This window comes from Lepidochelys olivacea (assembly GCF_965140295.1).
Source record: "Lepidochelys olivacea isolate rLepOli2 genome assembly, chromosome: 2".
Lineage (NCBI taxonomy): Eukaryota > Metazoa > Chordata > Testudines > Cheloniidae > Lepidochelys > Lepidochelys olivacea.
In genome coordinates, this window is record NC_140412.1 from 105,621,020 (window position 1) to 105,642,756 (window position 21,737).

Sequence of the window (21,737 nt, forward strand, 5' to 3'; positions counted from 1 at the left end):
TGGATACCAGTGGCCTATGGCTCTTGTCTACATGGCTGCAACAAGGCAACTAATACCCTGGGGGGAGGGGAAGGGTGACACCGCAGTAGACCATACCATGGTAGGGTCAGCATTAACAAATTTGGAGGGTTGCTGCGGGTGGGGAGATGATGCAGCCAAGTGTACAAACTCCCCTCTCATCCGCAGAGAACTCAGGTCAGGTTTCCATTGAGTCAGGAAGAAAGAGGATGGAGTGGAGCAAAGCAGAGTTGCCATTACTCCCCAGTCTGTGCCCCTGCTCCTTGCCAGGGCAAACTCAGCAAATGCTGCTGCATCTGCAGTTTCAGGGGAACCTGATGTATAGAGTCCACAAGGGACAGTTTGCATTGCACTGACCATGACCCAGAGCTCCATGGGTGTAGTGAGAGGAGCATCACACACAGCTCTGTGGCAAAAGCCGGATTCCCAAGGGTCCTCAAGTTATTTATCCCGTTAACATGGCCATGATACATAGAAGAAGTGGGGAACCTATGTCGTAAGAGAATGTCTCTATTAGGGGTGGAGCTAGGGGCTAGCAGATAAACACACAAGTTCTGGACACATTACTGAGCCAAATCCATGCTGCCATGACAGAGGAGCTTGGGAGTGTTACACAGCAGATCTCGGACCTGACAACCAAAGAGCCCATATTAATTATTTTGCTGGAGGCTTCAAAACTGAGGAACTAACTCAGTCCACTGCTTTCATCCAGGAAAGAGAGGAGAGAATCTGTCCCACTGTTAGCAACTATTACCGAAAGTCCTCTACTGTAGGTGTATGAAATACTGTACTTATCCCCATTACAAGTCCATTTTTATAAGAGCTAATTTAGGACTACACTGGCAGCTGGTGCTGAAGTTTATTTATTCACAGGATAGGGACAGCATGGACAGTACTGGTACTAGTTTCCCCTTACTGCCACACTAATGTTCTTCCAGCCTGACCCAGAGGGAGCCCATAGAGTCTCTACTGGCTTATTCACTCCTTGGTACATTTGTTGAGAGTGCTGCCAACAATATCAACTGTTAGGCAGATATCTGCCTACTACAAACAGAAACGATTCCAGGATCCCAATAAGACAAACAGAAACAAGCTAATTGCCTCAGGCTACCAGCTATCAGCTATAAAACAATTTACAACCATCATAAGCTAGGTTTCAGAGTAACAGCCATGTTAGTCTGTATTCGCAAAAAGAAAAGGAGGACTTGTGGCACCTTAGAGACTAACCAATTTATTTGAGCATAAGCTTTCGTGAGCTACAGCTCACTTCATCGGATGCATACTGTGGAAAGTGTAGAAGATCTTTTATACACACAAAGCATGAAAAAATACCTCCTCCCACCCCACTCTCCTGCTGGTAATAGCTTATCTAAAGTGATCACTCTCCTTACAACGTCTATGATACTCAAGGTGGGCCATTTCCAGCACAAATCCAGGGTTTAACAAGAACGTCTTGGGGGGGGGGGTAGGAAAAAACAAGGGGAAATAGGTTACCTTGCATAATGACTTAGCCACTCCCAGTCTCTATTCAAGCCTAAGTTAATTGTATCCAATTTGCAAATGAATTCCAATTCAACAGTTTCTCACTGGAGTTTGGATTTGAAGTTTTTTTGTTGTAATATAGCAACTTTCATGTCTGTAATCGCGTGACCAGAGAGATTGAAGTGTTCTCCGACTGGTTTATGAATGTTATAATTCTTGACATCTGATTTGTGTCCATTTATTCTTTTACGTAGAGACTGTCCAGTTTGACCAATGTACATGGCAGAGGGATACTCTCATGGATACTCTCATAAAAAAACAACCTTCCACACAAACTTCCTCGTGGCTGGACTTTACTAAAACTAGACAAGCCATTTACAACACACACTTTGCTTCTCCACAAAAGAAAAAGGACACTAAACTTTCTAAACTACTACACGCCACAAGGGGCCACAGCAATGGTTCCCTCAACCCACCCAGCAATACTGTTAACATTATCAGCCCAGCAGAAGCAGCTGTCTAGCTCGGGGCCTCTCCTTCTGCCCCTCCACCCCCATGAACATGATACAGTTCTGTGGTGACCTAGAATCCTATTTTCGACGTCTCCGACTCAAGGAATATTTCCAACATACCTCTGAACAACATACTAATCCACAGAGACCTCCCTACCAACACTACAAAAAGAAGGATTCTAGGTGGACTCCTCCTGAAGGTCGAAACAGCAGACTGGACTTCTACATAGAGTGCTTCCGCTGATGTGCACGGGCCGAAATTGTGGAAAAGCAGCATCACTTGCCCCATAACCTCAGCCGTGTGGAACACAATGCCATCCACAGCCTCAGAAACAACTCTGACATCATAATCAAAAAGGCTGACAAAGGAGGTGCTGTTGTCATCATGAATAGGTCGGAATATGAACAAGAGGCTGCTCGGCAGCTCTCCAATGCCACTTTCTACAAGCCATTACCCTCTGATCCCACTGAGAGTTACCAAAAGAAACTACAGCATTTGCTCAAGAAACTCCCTGAAAAAGCACAAGGTCAAATCCGCACAGACACACCCCTGGAACACCGACCTGGGATATTCTATCTACTACCCAAGATCCATAAACCTGGAAATCCTGGGCACACCATCATCTCAGGCATTGGCACCCTGACAGCAGGATTGTCTGGCTTTGTAGACTCCCTCCTCAGGCCCTATGCTACCAGCACTCCCAGCTACCTTCGAGACACCACTGAATTCCTGAGGAAACTACAATCCATCGGCGATCTTCCTGATAACACCATCCTGGCCACTATGGATGTAGAAGCCCTCTACACCAACATTCCACACAAAGATGGACTACAAGCCGTCAAGAACACTATCCCCGATAATGTCACGGCTAACCTGGTGGATGAACTTTGTCCTTACCCATAACTATTTTACATTTGGGGACAATGTATACCTTCAGATCAGCGGCACTGCTATGGGTACCCGCATGGCCCCACAGTATGCCAACATTTTTATGGCTGACTTAGAACAATGCTTCCTCAGCTCTTGTCCCCTAACGCCCCTACTCTACTTGCGCTATATTGATGACATCTTCATCATCTGGACCCATGGAAAAGAAGCCCTTGAGGAATTCCACCATGATTTCAACAATTTCCATCTCACCATCAACCTCAGCCTGGTCCAGTCCACACAAGAGATCCACTTCCTGGACACTACAGTGCTAATAAACGATGGTCACGTAAACATCACCCTATACCGGAAACCTACTGACCGCTATTCCTACCTATATGCCTCCAGCTTTCACCCTGACCACACCACACAATCCATCGTCTACAGCCAAGCTCTGCGATACAACCGCATTTGCTCCAACCCCTCAGACAGAGACAAACACCTACAAGATCTCTATCAAGCATTCTTACAACTACAATACCCACCTGCGGCAGTGAAGAAACAGATTGATAGAGCCAGAAGAGTTCCCAGAAGTCACCTACTACAGGACAGGCCTAACAAAGAAAATAACAGAACGCCACTAGCCATCACCTTCAGCCCCCAACTAAAACCCCTCCAACGCATTATTAAGGATCTACAACCTATCCTGAAGGATGACCCAACACTCTCACAAATCTTGGGAGACAGGCCAGTCCTTGCCTACAGACAGCCCCCCAACCTGAAGCAAATACTCACCAGCAACCACATACCACACAACAGATCCACTAACCCAGGAACCTATCCTTGCAACAAAGCCCGTTGACAACTATGCCCACATATCTATTCAGGGGACACCATCAAAGGGCCTAATAACATCAGCCACACTATCAGAGGCTCATTCACCTGCACATCCACCAATGTGACATATGCCATCATGTGCCAGCAATGCCCCTCTGCCATGTACATTGGTCAAACTGGACAGTCTCTTTGTAAAAGAATAAATGGACACAAATCAGATGTCAAGAATTATAACATTCATAAACCAGTCGGAGAACACTTCAATCTCTCTGGTCACGCGATTACAGACATGAAAGTTGCGATATTACAACAAAAAAACTTCAAATCCAGACTCCAGGGAGAGACTGTTGAATTGGAATTCATTTGCAAATTGGATACAATTAACTTAGGCTTGAATAGACACTGGGAGTGGCTAAGTCATTATGCAAGGTAACCTATTTCCCCTGGTTTTTTCCTAACCCCCCTCCCCCTCAGACGTTCTTGTTAAACCCTGGATTTGTGCTGGAAATGGCCCACCTTGATTATCATACACATTGTAAGGAGAGTGGTCACTTTAGATAAGCTATTACCAGCAGGAGAGTGGGGTGGGAGGAGGTATTGTTTCATGCTTTGTGTGTATATAAAAAGATCTCCTACACTTTCCACAGTATGCATCCGATGAAGTGAGCTGTAGCTCACAAAAGCTCATGCTCAAATAAATTGGTTAGTCTCTGAGGTGCCCCAAGTATATCATAAGCTAGTGGCACATTAGAACTAGTAATCAGATCAGCGATGGAAAGCTGTATTATCAACCTTCTGAGTCATCTAGCACTTTAGATATAAGATGGAAGGGGAAAAAAAACACTACACAAGAGAGTTCACCTGGGACTGAACATACATGGCAAGGTTTCCATAGCCACTTCAAACAACATATGAGAATTTAACCAACTCCAGCACACACAGGACAAAAGTTGCACTACATAAACTTTCATTCTATGATTCTGCCTAGCCAACGCACTTCAAGTGAAATTCTTCTAGATACGGTGTTCTATTCTAAACAACTTGAAAGCAAACAGCTCCTATTTTGGTCAACATAATGGACATTAACATGGGGAAAGCATCATGTACACGCCAGTTTGTATTTGAAATTATGCTTCAGGAGCCAGCCTGGCAAAAGCATCACACCAGGACATGGGGGATCCAAATTTAAGATTCTATTACCTCTCCATTCCCAAATGGGCTGGGGAGGTGACAGGGACTGGAAGTGGAGAAGAGCCTCGTGTTGCTAAGCAGTGACTATTCTAGATGTTTCAGAAGCAGCATTCAACCCTTCTCTCCCCACCTGCCAAAGGTGGTGAATATTTTCGCTAAAGCAGGGCTTGAGGGTGGGAACAGTAAAGAAGCTGTTCATAAAAGTAGGAGGGATCCTTAGGGTACTAACTGGGGCTCAGGGAAAGAGGAATACAGGATTGAAGCATTTTTTTTTATTGTTGTTCTTTCTTTCCAAGTTTCTGGCTGGTAACTATTATATAGCTAAACAACTGTGACATTTACAGTATTTGGGGTGTCCAATGTCAGACCTCGAAGTAGTTTCCCTGTCTACTTATACAATATTTTAAACTATCACAGTAAAGAGTTCTGGTTTTTTGAACATATACAACTTTCTTTAAATACCAGTAATATTTTCTGTTTAAAATAATCTTAACTGTTAGTGTTCATAAAACTGAGAGGCTGAACTGGGCTAGAGCCAGACAAACTGACTAGTCACCATGAGTTTGTCTGAATAACTCTACCAACGCACCTCCATCTTCTTGCAACAATCCTGTTATTCCAGTCCTGGGCCTACCTTGACAGAAACTGCAGATTGTGTGGAGACAAGCCACACTGTCTACCAGTTTTGTGATCTAAAAAGCAAGGAGTTGGCAGAGACTAACCTTAACTTCACTAGCAGCCAAGCTGGGTTTGAATGCAAGTCTTTGGATTTGAAAGCTTAATACGCTAACCTACTATAGCATTTAAAGCCCAGGTCAAGATCCTCTGCGGTTTCTTAAGAGATTCTAATGCAGGGTGGAAGCTGGGTTACAGGCTGACACTGTGTAACCCAAACTATCAGGCTCATGGGCGACAGCTTGATGCAGCAGCCCAATGGTAGTGAGCAGGAAGTGTAAAAGAGAAAACAAAACTAGTTTCAGAATATGATCTGCCTGCTAAGAACTGCTTCTCCATATGTGAGCTCCCCAGATTTTGTGTGGCACAGAACATATATTTTAAAATAATATATTAAAACCTACATTTATATTTTATTCTTCCTGTACAAAATAAAGTTTGCCGAAAAATGCTAGTGATTGAAGAGAGGAAGTCATGTGGGCATTTCTATTTCAGTAACAATTAGTATGGGAAAGCTGCTCTATGCACTGCACTCTCCTACCATGGCATTCTCTCTACTAGGGGACTCCTTTGCTGGTCAGTAGTATCTTCTCACCTTCACTTTACACTAGTGACCAGCAATTCTTTTTAATCAGTAAAGCCAAAATAAAGTCTAAGCAGCAGAAGTTTCTCCCATCCCTCAAACAGTCCTGCCAGTAGATGCCCCTAGATCACCCACTATCAGAGCCGAGGACTAGCCAGTGTGGAGAAAGGTCAGATATAACTGCAGCTGCCTACCTTTCCCCTTCACACTGTGCAGGCTAGACTGTAAATTCTTTGGGGGCAGAGACCATCTTTTTTCAATCTGTGTTTGTACAGTACCTTGCACAACCAGAGTACTGGTCAATGACTGGGACTGCCAGGCACAACTGCATTACTATTTACACACACACACACACACACACACACACCTCACTCTATCCTAGGCAGCAGTGAACCCAAGATCTTGTTAGAGACTTGTTTGGGCCAGGGCTTGTTGTTCTGATTAAAATAAATGAGGTTAAGTGGAATATACTTGCTCAAAAAGTAATCTGAAAGCTGAGGTCTGCACTGAACTTTTTCAAAATAGTTTCAGATATTCAAAACTGGAAGGGTCCCTTAAATCAGTCTCAGCAGCTTTAAATTAAGGTGAACATATTGCTGGAGAACTCCTCCAGGGCTTGAAGCTTTTTGGCAGTGCTGTGTGGCTTCAGGACAGTGACCCACTAAAACTATATGCTAGAACTATTAGGGGAGAAAAATGTGGTGCAACTTGTGATTCCGAATATTGTCTCTTTTTTCCCTTTACTACCCCATGTGCCTGTATCCACCTCTTGTCTCATGCCATATATTTAGACTGTAAGCTCCTGGGGGCAGAAACCATCTTTTTGATCTGGGTTTGTAGAGTGCAGTCCTGGCCTATGACTAGGGCTCCTCCATATTATGATAATACAAATAAATATTCAAATTGACAGGAAGCTTTATCCCTAAACCCATCTAGAGGCATCCAAGATATTGCATAATCAAAGCCCTCTGAAAGTCAGGAGGAATCTTTCCATTTACCTTAGTAGGCCCTGGATCAGGGGCATAATCCTCAACTGGTGTAAACTGTCAGAACTCCACTGCAGCGAACTGAGCTGTGACAATTTACACCAGCCAAGGATCTGCCACCAGGACTTTAACACACACCCAGGCAGTAAACTGACTGCAGCTGCATGCTCAGTGTTTCTTTGGCTGACAAAGAACAAATATGGGAAGCTAAGATAAAGGAAAATGGTCTTTTATTCAGGAGACTTCATCCACATGTTTCCCCCAACCCATATCTTGGGCACTTCAGCTCAGGAAAACCAGCCTTGGTCTATCAACCATTCCTATTTTTTAATTAGTAGAGCAAAGGCTACAGTGCTTTATCCTGCAATTACAAAAAAAAATTAAAGAAATCACAGGTAACCATATATGGCAGTTAGTACATCTCAATTTGATGAGACAAAGGACTGCACCACAACTCAAAAGACTCCAGCCTGCTGAGCACAGCAGGAAGCAGGACTACTGTTGGCTGACCTTACTTATTAAGATATAACTAGAACGCCTACCATCTACTTCAGAGAAATCTTTTCAAATTTCCTTTCCTTGGCGTAGGCCACGTATTTGTTCTGCTAATATTAAACAGTCTGTAGAACATTTTGTACACCAAACTCAGGAAACCCCATTATGAACTTTACAACAAAATAACTGTATTCTAGTGAGCAGTGTTGAATGAAATTTCTCTCCACCCTTTCCCCTACACACTGTGGTCCCTCCACAGAAATAATTGGTTATTTCTTTTCCTGTGTATCTGACTGACCCTGCTAGGTGAGTAGCATCCTCAGCATCAAACCAAAGGTGAGCATATAGAAGTCTTTTCCATAATGTCACACAGGATTTTACTTGTCTACCCATCACAGCCTAACTCAGAGACGAGGAGGGGATGCCTTGGCTTGCTAATGAGAATGCTAACGAAGAAGAGAATTTTTTAGAATGCAGAGGTTTTTTCACAAATTGCTAGTAACTGTCACGCACATTCACACAACTACGTTTTTTCCATTTGTGCTCACAGATATTTTCATCAGCAGCACACTCATGGACCCCAAAAAGTTGAGAGTCACATGAATCATGTCATATGTGAGCTACTCCCAATGGGCGGAGGTTGCTCATCGCATCTGCAGATGAAAGTTCCAGACTCGGTCTAAAATGTTACAGTCAAAGGTTTTTTTAAGATGACGTATTAAAAAGGGTCAAAGACTTAATATGTAATTTCTAAGAATCAACATACTGGGTCAGATGCTCGTGTGACAAATAGGGGAAATGTCTGTACTATCCCTTATGAAAACTGTGTAGGACTGTTTCCTAGAGCAATTGTGTATTGCTGCCTGCTTGCACGCACAGAGATAAGTCAAAGGAGACTGCAAAGGGGTGCTAAATAACAACCATAAAACAGTGATTTAGATAAGTCAGTCTCAGGTACTCAGCTTCAGAGGAGCCATAACAAAGCTGGCTCCATCTAGGTTAGAATGTGATACCCTCCCAGAGGCTATGCCTGGGATCAAAGGAGAGCTAAAACCTCAAAGACCCTAGAAAAAGCAGAGGGCGATTAGGTGAGCTGGGAGACGCTGACAGGTTGGGATAGAGAGAGACAAAAGACATGGGTTACAGCCCCTGAGCGTCAACCATGTCCTTGTTTGAGAGTGGGTGAATTGCAGAAATCCACCCCAGGTGAGGTAAAGGCGTGAGGCCTGCCACCTGTAGGAGTTGCACTCATGAGACCCAAAGAAGGGACAGCGACGCAGCTAGTCCACAACCATTATAGCTTGCACATCTAAATGCCTAGTGATTTTTAATAAGAGTTGTACATGTACCAGGAAAGCAGAATCAGGCCTATTATTGTCTATAATAATACAGATTTATTATTTCTTGTGTACAGGTCTTCTCACACTGCCTTTCAGCAAAGGCCTGGTGCAGAAACAAACCTGCTGCTTGAACAGAACTGTGCTGAAAACTCTGGAAAAAGTTAAAATTATTTTTAACTCACTTCAAAAGAAAAATTTAAGAGGCACTTTTAGCAAGGGAAACACAATGCTGAAGAGACAAAGTTAAGGAAATCACACTACTGTCATTGCGTGAAGACGCAAGTTCTCAGCCTTTGATAATACCCTAAATGAAGAATTACAGGAAAGAGGGCAAGAGGAGGGCAAAAATTGAGTCCTTTAACTTCAAAAATAAAAAAAAGCCATCTCCTCTTTCATTGGCAGTGGAATAACTGGAAGGGAAGTCTTGAAAAGTAGTAGTATCTAATAGAGGCACGATCATGATTCTTGCCCTTAGTGCTAGTACTAATTTCTGAGTTAGTATCACAGTCCTGCCATGCCAGCTTTAGCTGTAGAAACACTTAACAGTAGATTTCATGGAGATAAGTGAGTATTTGCAGATTGGAGGGCAAGGGGAAGGTCACACTCCTCCTGTTTTAAAACTAGTTGATTTTTTAAATTAAAAAAGAGGGGCAGATTACGGGAGTGGGTTATGGAGGAGGTTCAGTGGGCACAGTGCGTGGGAATACATGGTTTCATGCAGTAGCAGGGGAGACAATTTCGGAGATTGTGGGGGATAGGAAAGAACCAGGAGTCAGGCATGAGTGTGTGTGTTGGTAATACGCACACTACATTAGCACTGAACCCTATTATCATGATAGAATCATGAGCAAAAAATAAGTTAGATTTGTTCTGGAAAAAAGCAAGCTGGTCACGTGGGGATACGCACATATTGAACGTGAGGGTGACTCTGGAAGGCCTTAAAGGTGCAGACAAAGTTAGATAGCAGTATGCATTGTCATATAGATACAAAAAAGGCCAGTGCAATTTATGAGGATGTGCTCAGAGGCAATACATCACAAAAAAGTGCACTAAGAGTCTCTCTCTGGTACACCTGTAATAGTGTGTTCAATTCCAGGAACAACAGTTCCAGAAAGATATTGACAAACTCAAGGGAGTTCAGAGAAGAACAACAAAAGCTATCAGGGGACTAGAGAAATTGCTTGAAAGGAAAGATAATTAAATATGTATAGCAACGCTAAGCAATATTTGGAGCTAGGGGAATAACATGATTAGACCCTTCAAATATTTCTAGACCTATGGCTATATATCTAGAGAGAGAGAGAGAGCGCGAGAGAGAGAGCGCACGTGTACACTTAGACAAAAAGGGGGAGGAATTAGCATAGTACATCAGCGCAGAACCAGGAGTAGTGGAGGGATCAGGGGAAAACAATTTAGGAAAGAATTTAGGCTCAGTGCCAAGAAAACCAGCTTGACAGAGGCATGTATCTGGCTGTAGAATAGTCTACAAAGTGGGGTGGAAGTCTCATCCCATGGTGCTTTTACGAGTAGAAAGGACAAAAACACTAGAAGATGAATTGTAGGGAACAGCCCTGTCCTGGCAGGAGGATGGACCAAATGATCCAACAGGCCTTTTTTTTTTTTTTTTTTTTCTTTTTAACATGAATCACAGAAGATTAGGGTTGGAAGAGACTTCAGGAGGTCATCTAATCCAACCCCCTGCTCAAAGCAGGACCACCTCTTATCATTATCATGAACTCTTATCATTATCTATATACACCTTTAGGAGTAAATCATAAATTTTAGTGTCAATACCCAGTCATATTTTGTTTCAAGTACTGATCTTGCCCCAGCTGGTCATAAAGTGATATCAGGAGTAGGATTACAATGAAAGAATTACTATGCTTAACAACAACAACGAGAGAGAATGAATTACTGGCTGCTCTCTGACATGATTAAGACAAGAGTACCTTTAAAAACTGAATCTTGCTTTGTGCATTAATCACTCATATGCATCAGAACTGTATTCACTCAAAAAAGCACTTTCTTTGCATTTCACAGTACATTCTGCAATACCATGGATGCCATAACCTTTTCATTGTGTGAGGTATCCTCCTAAGACCATACCATTTTAGTATGATGGCAGTTGCTTTATAGAGAACAGTACATGGGTCTTTTCATCTCTAACTTGTATTTCAGTGGAACTACTGGCATAGCAAGGGACTATTCACTGCAAGTGAGGGTGGAAAAATCAGAACCTAGAGGTTTTGCAAGGTCAAGCCTGTAGTATTTACCCAGTGTGGATGGCTATATCACGTACTTTGAACTTTTATTTCTAGGCCACACCAACTTGATAACTGTGACAGCATTCTGAAGTCTGGTTCTGTGCTTTGGACTCAATTGAAGCAATTTAAAACAATGCAGGGACTTTCAAGATCAGAACACAGAGAATGACACAAAGCTAGAATCCATTAGAGAAATTGTTATAATATGTAGCTACTCAAAATAACAATAGCATGAAAGGACACCATTAGAATCATAGAATCATAGAATATCAGGGTTGGAAGGGACCCCAGAAGGTCATCTAGTCCAACCCCCTGCTCAAAGCAGGACCAATTCCCAGTTAAATCATCCCAGCCAGGGCTTTGTCAAGCCTGACCTTAAAAACCTCTAAGGAAGGAGATTCTACCACCTCCCTAGGTAACGCATTCCAGTGTTTCACCACCCTCTTAGTGAAAAAGTTTTTCCTAATATCCAATCTAAACCTCCCCCACTTTATTTTTTATTTATTTAGCTTGAAATAAATATTTTTTTAAAAAGTGTTTCCTTTCTCATTTTACAAATAACTCTCTAAGATGTTTAAAAATTTTAAACTTCTTTCAATTTAAAAATGTGGTGGTTTTTTCTTTATTTATGCTATTTACATATCTCTTAGCTTGAGCACTTAAAATAGACTAAAAATCAGGGATTCTCATTTTTTCCTCGGGATTACAGGCCTCCTCTTAATAAAGCAATTGCACAGCATCTCTCTGTTAATGATAAATACTTAAATATACATAGGACTTACATGGAATAGAGAACTATCTTTATTGTCACAAGCATTTTCACATATTTGGAAAAAAAAATACTATCTGCTTTGGCTTTTCAGGTCTCATTTCCTCCCCATCACTCACAGTTCTGTTTACTCTGTTTCCCTTGCACATTAGTTTCTTTCTTTCCCCATTCTCCACTACCACATGAGCCTCCTTTCTTCCACATGCTCTTTCCCTTCTCTCCATTCCTCTCTAAGTACAATTCCAATCCCACAGGCAGGTCTGACACTACAGATGACTTCCCTACATCTAATTGCTAGCTCTGGTCCCAGAGAACAACCCGTTTCTTCTACTCACATGCAGCAGCAGACTTGTAGATGTTTTATTAGAGTCCAGGCTGCTCTTTGCAGTTAAGATCCTCAGGATCTTTACAAGCAACTGGAAACAGGTAGGAGGAGCCAGCACGTGATCCGTCAGCTCTCCCTCCACAGACCACCAGCATTGCTCCATTAGTCAAACTGTTCTCAGAATAGTTTCCAATATTCTTACTGTTATTTCCTAATCAATTGCACTTTTAGATTCTTGTACATTCCTAATGCTGAAGTGGCCAAGTTAAAAACAAATATTCCTCTGCAGTTTTGTAACATTTATTTCTACATGGTGGGGTGTGGGGAACACACACGAGACAGGTCTATTGGTTGATAAACACAAAGCCTAGATTTCAGAGCAAAATTTGCTTTTAAATGTTCTTTACATATGAAGTTTTAAAAATATGTAATTGTTTTGAAAGGAGGACCTTCTTTCAATGCTTCTTGTCAGGCTGCTTTTTAAAGAGTGGATCTTTAAATTTTGGGCTCTGATCCTGCAAGGAGCTCCATGGGTAGACCCCCACAGCAGCCAATGAGGGCACGGGGTCTGCCTGTGCAGAGTTGTACTGAATTCAATGGAGACCTACCTGCATGGAGCAACTTGTAGGGTAGTGATGAGGGCGCGGAAAGAAAGGAAGAGATTTTTCTGAACTACTTTAGGTGTGGGCTTGTTGTTAGCATCCACTGTTAGCTTAAGAGTTTTGAAATGCAGCTTATTAACATTGATAACTATATCAGGAAGACACAAGAGATAAACAAATTTGGTACATAAGCGCTAAGCTGATGCAGATGAACCCACCTGCACCAAGACTGAATTCTGCTTCACATCTTTAAAGGGTGGGTCTCACCAAATATTACATCCTCAGAGACCTCACATCTTTGAAATCAATTAGAGAGAAAAAGAACAAACACTGTAAGAGAATAAAAAATAAATTACCAACTTACCAAAAGAGTATTCTCAAAATATTTGCTACTAATAATACTAGACACACGTAGGTTGAAAAGCCCTCTGCATTCTGTGTCCTTTTTATGTCTCTGTACTGGGGGATGTATGGCACCACACCTCCAAATACCATCGCACCAGCTGCACCCCAGGAAACCAGCTGGTGCATTGGAACCACCAGCCACTCCAAGCCATCTGCCTCCATGCCAGGCAAAACAAAGCCGTGCAGCACCAGGGCAGCCACTGACAAGGGAGTCCCTTTCACGGTTTCTTCAGACTTAGTTGATTTTAATCATACACAGTCCTCCTGGTGCAATGTGTTGCCATGCTTCCATCATCCCTTGCACAGATGTAACCTAAAAAAAAAAAAAAAAAAAGGAAGTGGGAGGGAAATGTAAATATATCATCTGACAACAGGAATACAAGCCCCACATGCCTATGATCAGGTCAGAGCCACAGCCTCCAGTGTCACAAGTTAGCCCGGGATAGCCAAAGTGGTCAAACATATGGAGTTGTATGGTCCATGACTGGAACTCCCAGGTGCTACAGTAACACAGCTTGTGTCCAACCTCATCTGATCGCTAATATTAATATGAAACATTTCCTGCTGTTTACTTCATTTTTTGTATAAAATTAGTGCCAATGGCATAGCTATAATAGTGCAAATGGTGCACTTGCACAAGGGGCCATGAGGCTATCAGGGACCAAACACATGAGCCACCAGGGGCGGGGAATCAGGGAAATGGGGAACAGAGGGAAGGTAAAAGAACCTGGGGGAGGGGGGGTTGGATCCAGGCTGGGGGAGTTGAGGGCAAGACTGAAAGAGGAGGATTGGGGAGAGCTGGGAGGACTGGATCAAAACTGGTGGAGAGTGAGAGGAGACTGTGGGTCTGTAGGGGGGCCACGAGGCAACTGGAGGGAAGCTAAGAAAGAGGTAGGGGTGGGAGGGCTGGATTAGGGCTTTGGGGGAACAGGAGAGGTAGAGGGGGCTGGAGACTAGATTGGGGCTGGGGAGACCTAGGCAGGTGTTAGGGAACAAGGGGGCTGGGAGTAGGGCTGTGCGGAACTTAAAGCAGAATGTATTTTGGAATCAGGAAGGGGTCCCCTAAATTATTCTTGCAGTAGGGCCTTGTTACACCAGTGTGTAATACTTATGAAAGAGACTGACTTGACAGCCCTGGATGGAGACTGATATCCTCTAACCACAAAATAGGTAGAGCATAAATAGCAGAGAACAAGTTTTTCTACATGGCTTTGTCAGTGTGCCTCAATATTGATCTGGAAAGACCAACTTTAGCAGTGAGAAAGTTCAGTCTCTGTGGTCATTCAGTGCCTATCAGGTAGCACAGTAGCTCTCAACCAGGCGTACAAGTTGCCAACACAACTCTCACTTTGGGAAAAGCCTGGGACTGGGGGGTAGGAGAGAGAGGCCAGAAAGAGCTTGGAAACAAACACATATCTCCACCCCAACACTAATGATTAGATTTGGGGAAGTGAAGATAGAAGAGAAGTCAAACAAAGCAAGGGAAAATAATTACTCTTAGAAACCAAAACAATGACAAACGTTGCCAAGAGGCTATGATAAGACTTCTCCTTAGGAGCAGGAGACACAAACCCCCAATTCCCTTTGTATAGTGGGAGATACTTTTCAACCTAACACATAACCCAACACATCTATGGCTGAGGCTCTGGTCCCATCAGACTGGCCCTTCTCTCCTCTGGTCCCCCTCTTCATATTTTTTCACCTTCATTATTTAGCAGAGAGCAAAAACTAAAGCCCTGCGCTCCCCCCGTCCAAGAGAGGACACAGCAGCACCTGTGTATATTAACAACAGCCACTCAATCTAGGGTACATTTACAAACGCCTCCTTCCCCCCCGATCCCCTCCCGGTCCGGGGAAGAGACTGCGGCTCTGTAGCCAGCAGCGATTGCTGAGTCTGCAAGAGTGCCCTAACTCCAGAGAACTCCTCCGGCCCCAGAGGAGGGCAGAGCAGGCAGCATGGCTAGGGGGCTGCTCCTTTAAACCCCGTCCCGGACTGGAGTCTTTTGGAACCAGCCCCCTGCGAGACTCCCACCCCGTTTCGTCTTACCTTGGGTCTGTCCCCCTCTAGAGCACTAGTGACGCGTCTGGGGGTGGTCACCAGATCCAGGCCCCTGTGGTCCCTCCAGAGCCGCACATCTCTGGGTGCTGCCGCTCCTGCCTCCCGGGCGCTTGCGGTGACATTAACCAGCAGCAGGGACAGGACCGTGGGGCTCTGTGACGTCACAATGACCAGCGGCGCCTTCGTCAATGAAGGGAAAGGCCCACCCTCTGACTCAGCCCCTCTTTCCTCTAGGTCCTAGAGGGCACCGGATCGCTTCCCAGAGCGAGGTGGTGTCCCACGAGATGTGGGGCTGTGCCGGCCACAGCCGGCGGGAACCGACTGAGGGCCGCCCTGCAGGGACTGGCCTGTGCCAGTCACTTTATTTACAGGGCTGTGCCGGGCCCATACAGAATGAAGGGGGTAGGAGAGTACAAACTGCTGAGTGAGATTTGCAATGGCTCCTTTTAACACACCCAGCAACATCTGCTACCATCATAACAGGGAGATGCTTTAGAAAGTGCATCTGAAGGAACCAGATTAATACAAATAATTGCTTGGTATTTAGGCGGTAGTGCTTTATCCTTGAACAAAATTATTCTTTAAGCTGGCATTGTGCTTGGTCTGTTCAAGACACAAAATACAGACAGTTCCTGCCCCCCAAAGTTTACAATCAAAGGCCCCAATAATTATCATTATTTCTACTGCAGTAGTGCCTAATAACAGGCCTGAACCCCACTGTGCTAGATACTGTAGAAACACAGAACAAAAAGACAACTTATTCCATCTAAGCTAGGGCTGGCAAGCGATTTAAAAAATCGTGATTAATTGCACTGTTAATAATGTGCTGTGATTAATTAAAAAAACTAGTTGCAAGTAATCACATGATTAATTGCACTGTTAATAATAGAATACCATTTATTTAAATACTTTTGGATGTTTTCTACATTTTCAAATATTGATTTCAATTACAACACAGAATACAAAATGTACAGTGCTCACTTTATTTTAATTACAAATATTTGCACTGTAAAAACAAAACAGTATTTTTCAATTCACCTAATACAAGTACTGTCGTGCAATCTCTTTATCATGAAAGTTGAACTTACAAATGTAGAATTATGTACAAAAAATAACTGCATTCAAAAATAAAACAATGTAAAACTTTAGAGCCTACAAGTCCACTCAGTCCTACCTTTTGTTCAGCCAACTGCTCAGACAAATACGTTTGTTCACATTTGCAGGAGATAATGCTACCCGCTTCTTGTTTACAATGTCACCCAAAAGTGAGAACAGGTGTTCTCATGGCACTGTTGTAGCCGGTGTTGCAAGATATTTACGTACCAGATGTGCTGGAGATTCATATGTCCCTTCATACTTCAACCACCATTCCAGATGACATGCATCCATGCTGATGATGGGTTCTGCTCGATAACGATCCAAAGCAGTGCGGACTGACGCATGTTCATTTTCATCATCTGAATCAGATACCACCAACAGAAGTTGGTGTACATGCATCTGACGAAGTGGGTATTCACCCACAAAAGCTTATGCTCCAATATGTCTGTTAGTCTGTAAGGTGCCACAGGACTCTTTGCCGCCTTCACCAACAGAAGGTTGATTTTCTTTTACTTTTTTTGGTGGTGGTGGTGGTGGTAGTTCGCATTCTGTAGTTTTCACGTTGGAGTGTTGCTCTTTTAAGACTTCTGAAATCATGCTCCACACCTCGTCCCTCTCATATTTTGGAAGGCACTTCAGATTTTTAAACCTTGGGTTGAGTGCTGTAGCTATCTTTAGAAATCTCACATTGGTACCTTCTTTGCACTTTGTCAAATTTGCATTGAAAGTGTTCTTAAAATGAACAACATGTGCTGGGTCATCATCCAAGACTGCTATAACATGATATATATGGCAGAATGCATGTAAAATAGAGCAGGAGACATACAATTCCCACCCAAGAAGTTCAGTCACAAATTTAATTAACACTTTATTTTTTTAATGAGAGTCATCAGCATGGAATCATGACCTCTGTAATGGTGACCAAAGCATGAAGGGGCATATGAATGTTTAGACTATCTGGCACGTAAATACCTTGCAATGTCAGCTACAAAAGTGCCAGGTGAACACCTGTTCTCACTTTCAGGTGACACTGTAAATAAGAAGTAGGACTGAGTGGACTTGTAGGCTTAAAGTTTTACATTGTTTTGGTTTTGAGTGCAGTAATGTAACAAAAAAAATCTATATTTGTAAGTAGCACTTTCACTACAGTACTTGTATGAGGTGAATTGAAAAATACTATTGAACTGAATACTACTGAATATTATTGAATTGAAAAATAGTATTTCTTTTATCATTTTTACAGCGCAAATATTTGTAATACAAAATAATAATATAAAGTGAGCACAGTACACTTTGTATTCTGTGTTGTAACTGAAATCTATATATTTGAAAATGTAGAAAAACATCCAAAATATTTAATAAATTTCAATTGGTATTCTATTGTTTAAAAGCGCAATTAAAACTGCCGTTAATTGCGATTGAGTTAATCGTGTGAGTTAACTGCGATTTATCAACAGCCCTAACTAGGCAGATGCTTCATCCACATGGAGCCTGATTTAAGTCATTGGGCCTACTCAAGTAACCAATGCTCCCACTTTGTGTTTGGAAGATCAGGATCTAAGAAAGACAGAAACATTAGCAAGGCCAGAGGAGGGAATGACTCAGACTTTTATTTTAAATTGTTATTGATCACTCCACTTTTTGTGGGCATCAGATATAGTGACGTTGTGTACCAACATTATTGAACCCTAAGTTTTATCATCCCCACTATACATATGAGGAAACTCAGGCAGAGAAAGATGAGGTTGTGCAGTATCGCTAAAAAAATCAGACTCATGCACTCGTAGAGTTCCCTTCATCCTTTCTCACTGTTTTTAGAGACTGTCCCAGATTTGGGTCCCATGACTCTAATTTTCCTTTCTGAAGAGTTAAGAGAAATACGGCCATGCTTCCTACATTTATTACGGCTTATATAAAGACTGTTGTCCCTTGTTTGTTGCCTCAGCCAGCGGGAGGGACAGGGAGGGGGAGGGAAGAGAGAGAGAGAGTGTGTGTGCGTGTGTACAAGTAAATAACTATAGCTTCCAATCCCCCCAGGATATGTTCTTCAACATAATTCGATTTTTTTTTTTAACCAAAGCTGGTGGGAAAAGGATATTTTTGTGAAAAATTTGTAACTTTTTTTCCAATCAAAAAACATTCAATCAGCATTCAATCAGTTTTTATAAGTGTTTCATCAAAACTAAAACCCAAGAATGTGTAAGACTGTGACTGAATTAGAACTAAAAGGGGCTTGGTCTGAGTGGAAGTTAGGTGCTAAACTGAGCCTCTAAACAGGAAGTTGTGTTTGATTTAAATAAGATGGATGTTTATTCAAGTAAATGTAAAAATCACTGCACCACCATTTTGGTTTTCTCTTCCAGACTCCTGCCTTAAGTTCCCTATTGTGTTCTCAGTTACATTGCATTTTTACTGACTCCTGTTTTTGCCATAGGTAACCATAAATTAAATCATCATAAGAAATTAAATATGAGTTTTCTACACCTGAGTTTTGGGTACAATTGTCTAGTGTATCAACAACCATAAGGATTTGTGGTGAATTTTGGAAGTTAGGACACTGAAATACACAAAATGCCTGGAAGGGCTCAGGTCAATTTCTCTGAATAGTTACATCATGGTGCCACTTTTGGTTTTTTGTTTTTTTTTTTCAAAGTGTGGCAGACTCAGGGACATGCACAGGGACATGCACAGGGATAAAAATTTGATGGCTTTTAGAGGGGCACGTTCTGTGCCCCTGCCGCGCCCCTGGTACTGGAGGAGTTCGCTCTTCCCCTGGGGCCAGGAGGAGTTCTGTTTCCCTACCAATTATTCAGGGGGCTGTGTCCCTGCTTGCCCCTCTCGTGCACACCCCTGGGCAGACTGTAATAGTTGTGTCCATACTATTAGTTTTTGCAGAGTATTACCACTCCATCCCTTCTCACAAAGTGGATTTTTCTGGCATTAAAATCAGCAGTAGCACAGAAACTACAAGCCTACTTCTATGGAATAGAGTTTCAGGTCAGACTGGATAAAAGACAACTGTCTATTAGCTACTGTTAAGTGGATGCTACTGGACAGAGATTATTAGCTGCCTTAACATCTATGTGTTTAGCTTTCTGTCAGCATCCTTATCAGACAATCAGTGGCCCCAGTGGCTTGTGAATATGACCCCATTTTCAACACATTAAGAAGAAAGACGTGTTTTGAAGTACTTTCTAATGGCACAGCTATGTGCTAACAGCCTTGCTTGGATACAAAACCCTCTGATGCAAGTCCAACTTCAGCCAGAGCGTTAGGACCCACCTCCATCATAAGAAGATGGTCTGGTTTATTCCAGTTACAGAAACTTGGACTTCTAACTGGAAATATTAGTTACAAACTATGTCACTAGGCATTTATTGTTTTCTGATGCTTGAAGAAGCCACACAATTTGTAGATCTTGTTTTCTGAGTATCAGACAATAGAACATCTTCCTAGGTACCTTAAGGCTCCTGTTTGTGTGCTCTGTAGAAGGGCCTGGTAAGGCAAATGAAAGAACACACTATGGTTTGAGCATGAAAAAAAATTACATTGCAACTGCTACACAGTAAGTGAGCAACTCAAGGTCAAAAGATGCTACTTTTTATCATTGGGTTTTTTCACACCCAAAATTTCTTGGCTCAGAGTCCTGTGAGCTCTACTCGGCAGGACTTCAAAATCTTGGTAAAATGCACTTTACAAATTCCCTTTACATTATTTATAAATCCTCACTATTTCCGCCCCTCACTATGCTTCACTACCGATGGTTTTATTATCTTTCAGGCAAGAGAACATTATAGTTCTGGAAATTCCTAACTGCCAGCATGATCTTCTGTTCCAAGCCGCTGGAAGCCAGCCATCTGTCTATGCTAAAGACCTTTTATATGCAGTGGTGTTAGGGAGACCAGATGTCCCGATTTTATAGGGATTGTACCCATATTTGGGGCTTTTTTTCATATGGGGTCCTATTATCCTCCACTCCCTGTCCAGATTTTTCATACTTGTTATCTGGTCACCCTAAGTGGTGTTGTAGTTCCAGGATATTAGAAAGACAAGGTGGATGAGGTATTATCTTAGCTTCTGTTAAAGCTGGTACAATAAAAGATATTACCTCACCCACCTTGTCTCTTTAAAGACCTTTTTAGGCTTTTGGGACTGACCAGCACATCTCCAAACGGAGGGGCTCGTGAGCTACAGAGGCAGACCTAATAAATATGCTCTGCACCAAAATTGCAACAGCCGCCTGAAGTTCATACTATGTGAGACAAACCAGCCAGGAGTGGCTTAAAATCCATGGGAAAATCAACAAGATGCTGCTTTAGGCTGGTGATGTATTACAACCCCCTTGAAAGCACCCTACATTCATTAACACCCCATGTACTCTATATAACCCCTTCAGAAGAGTTTGGACTCATAATATGGGACACGTACTACACATTACCCACTTGGGACAGTTAGGAATGAACACATGGACTATACACAAACCCTTCTGTCTGGCAGAGTTTGGAATACTCAGACAGGTGATTCAGGACAATCTGGCATGGCTGGTTTGTACAGTGGAGCATACTCACAGAGAAGGCAATGTAAGGCGTTTAATTTTATTGCCCCAGCCCATCATGTAGACATATTAGTCATTGATTTCATTTGGAATTGTAGAGTCTTTGATTTCATTTGGAATTGTAGTTACTCAGGACCTCTGAAAATCAAGCCCCTGCTTCATTATTTGGTTATTACTCTGCTGAATGTTTTAGCCTCAGTGTGAATTACTGCAGCGGTTCTCAACCTTTTTCTTTCTGAGCCCCCCTGCAACATGCAATAAAAAGTCCACGGCCCACCTGTGTCACAACAACTGTTTTTCTGCATATAAGAGCCAGGGCCCATGTTGGGGATTGGTCCTGCTTTGAGCAGGGGGTTGAACTAGATGACCTCCTGAGGTCCCTTCCAACCCTGATATTCTATGATTCTATGTTAAGGGGTAGGGAGCAAGGCAGTTGCTCAGACCCCACATCACAGGGGCGGGGGGGAGAGGGGCACCACAAAGCTAAGTTGCTCAGGAATCAGTCTTGGGGGGGTGGGGCTCAGGGTCCTGGGCTGCAGTCCCTAGTGGTGGGGTTTTGAGTTTCTGTCCTGAGCCCTAGAGAGTCTAAAGCCCACCACGCTTGCTGGCCCTCCTGAAACCTGCTGGCATCCCCCCAGAGGGCCCTGAACCTCTGGTTGAGAACCACTGGTTA

At 42.9% G+C, this 21,737-nt stretch overlaps 1 protein-coding gene across 2 annotated transcripts in view; it reads right to left on the reverse strand.

Moving 5' to 3' along the window:
* Positions 1-15,560, reverse strand: part of SLC66A2 (solute carrier family 66 member 2) — a 108,023-nt gene extending 92,463 nt beyond the window's left edge. For both annotated transcript variants that reach the window (XM_084618741.1, XM_084618740.1), the window contains exons 1-2: positions 15,400-15,560; positions 13,312-13,665 (exon numbers count right to left, since the gene is read on the reverse strand). In XM_084618741.1, coding sequence (XP_084474867.1) covers positions 13,312-13,514 — 203 coding nt within the window. In that variant the 5' untranslated portion in view covers positions 13,515-13,665; positions 15,400-15,560. The remainder of the gene's footprint in view (positions 1-13,311; positions 13,666-15,399) is intronic.
* Between the last annotated feature and the right edge of the window lie 6,177 nt (positions 15,561-21,737).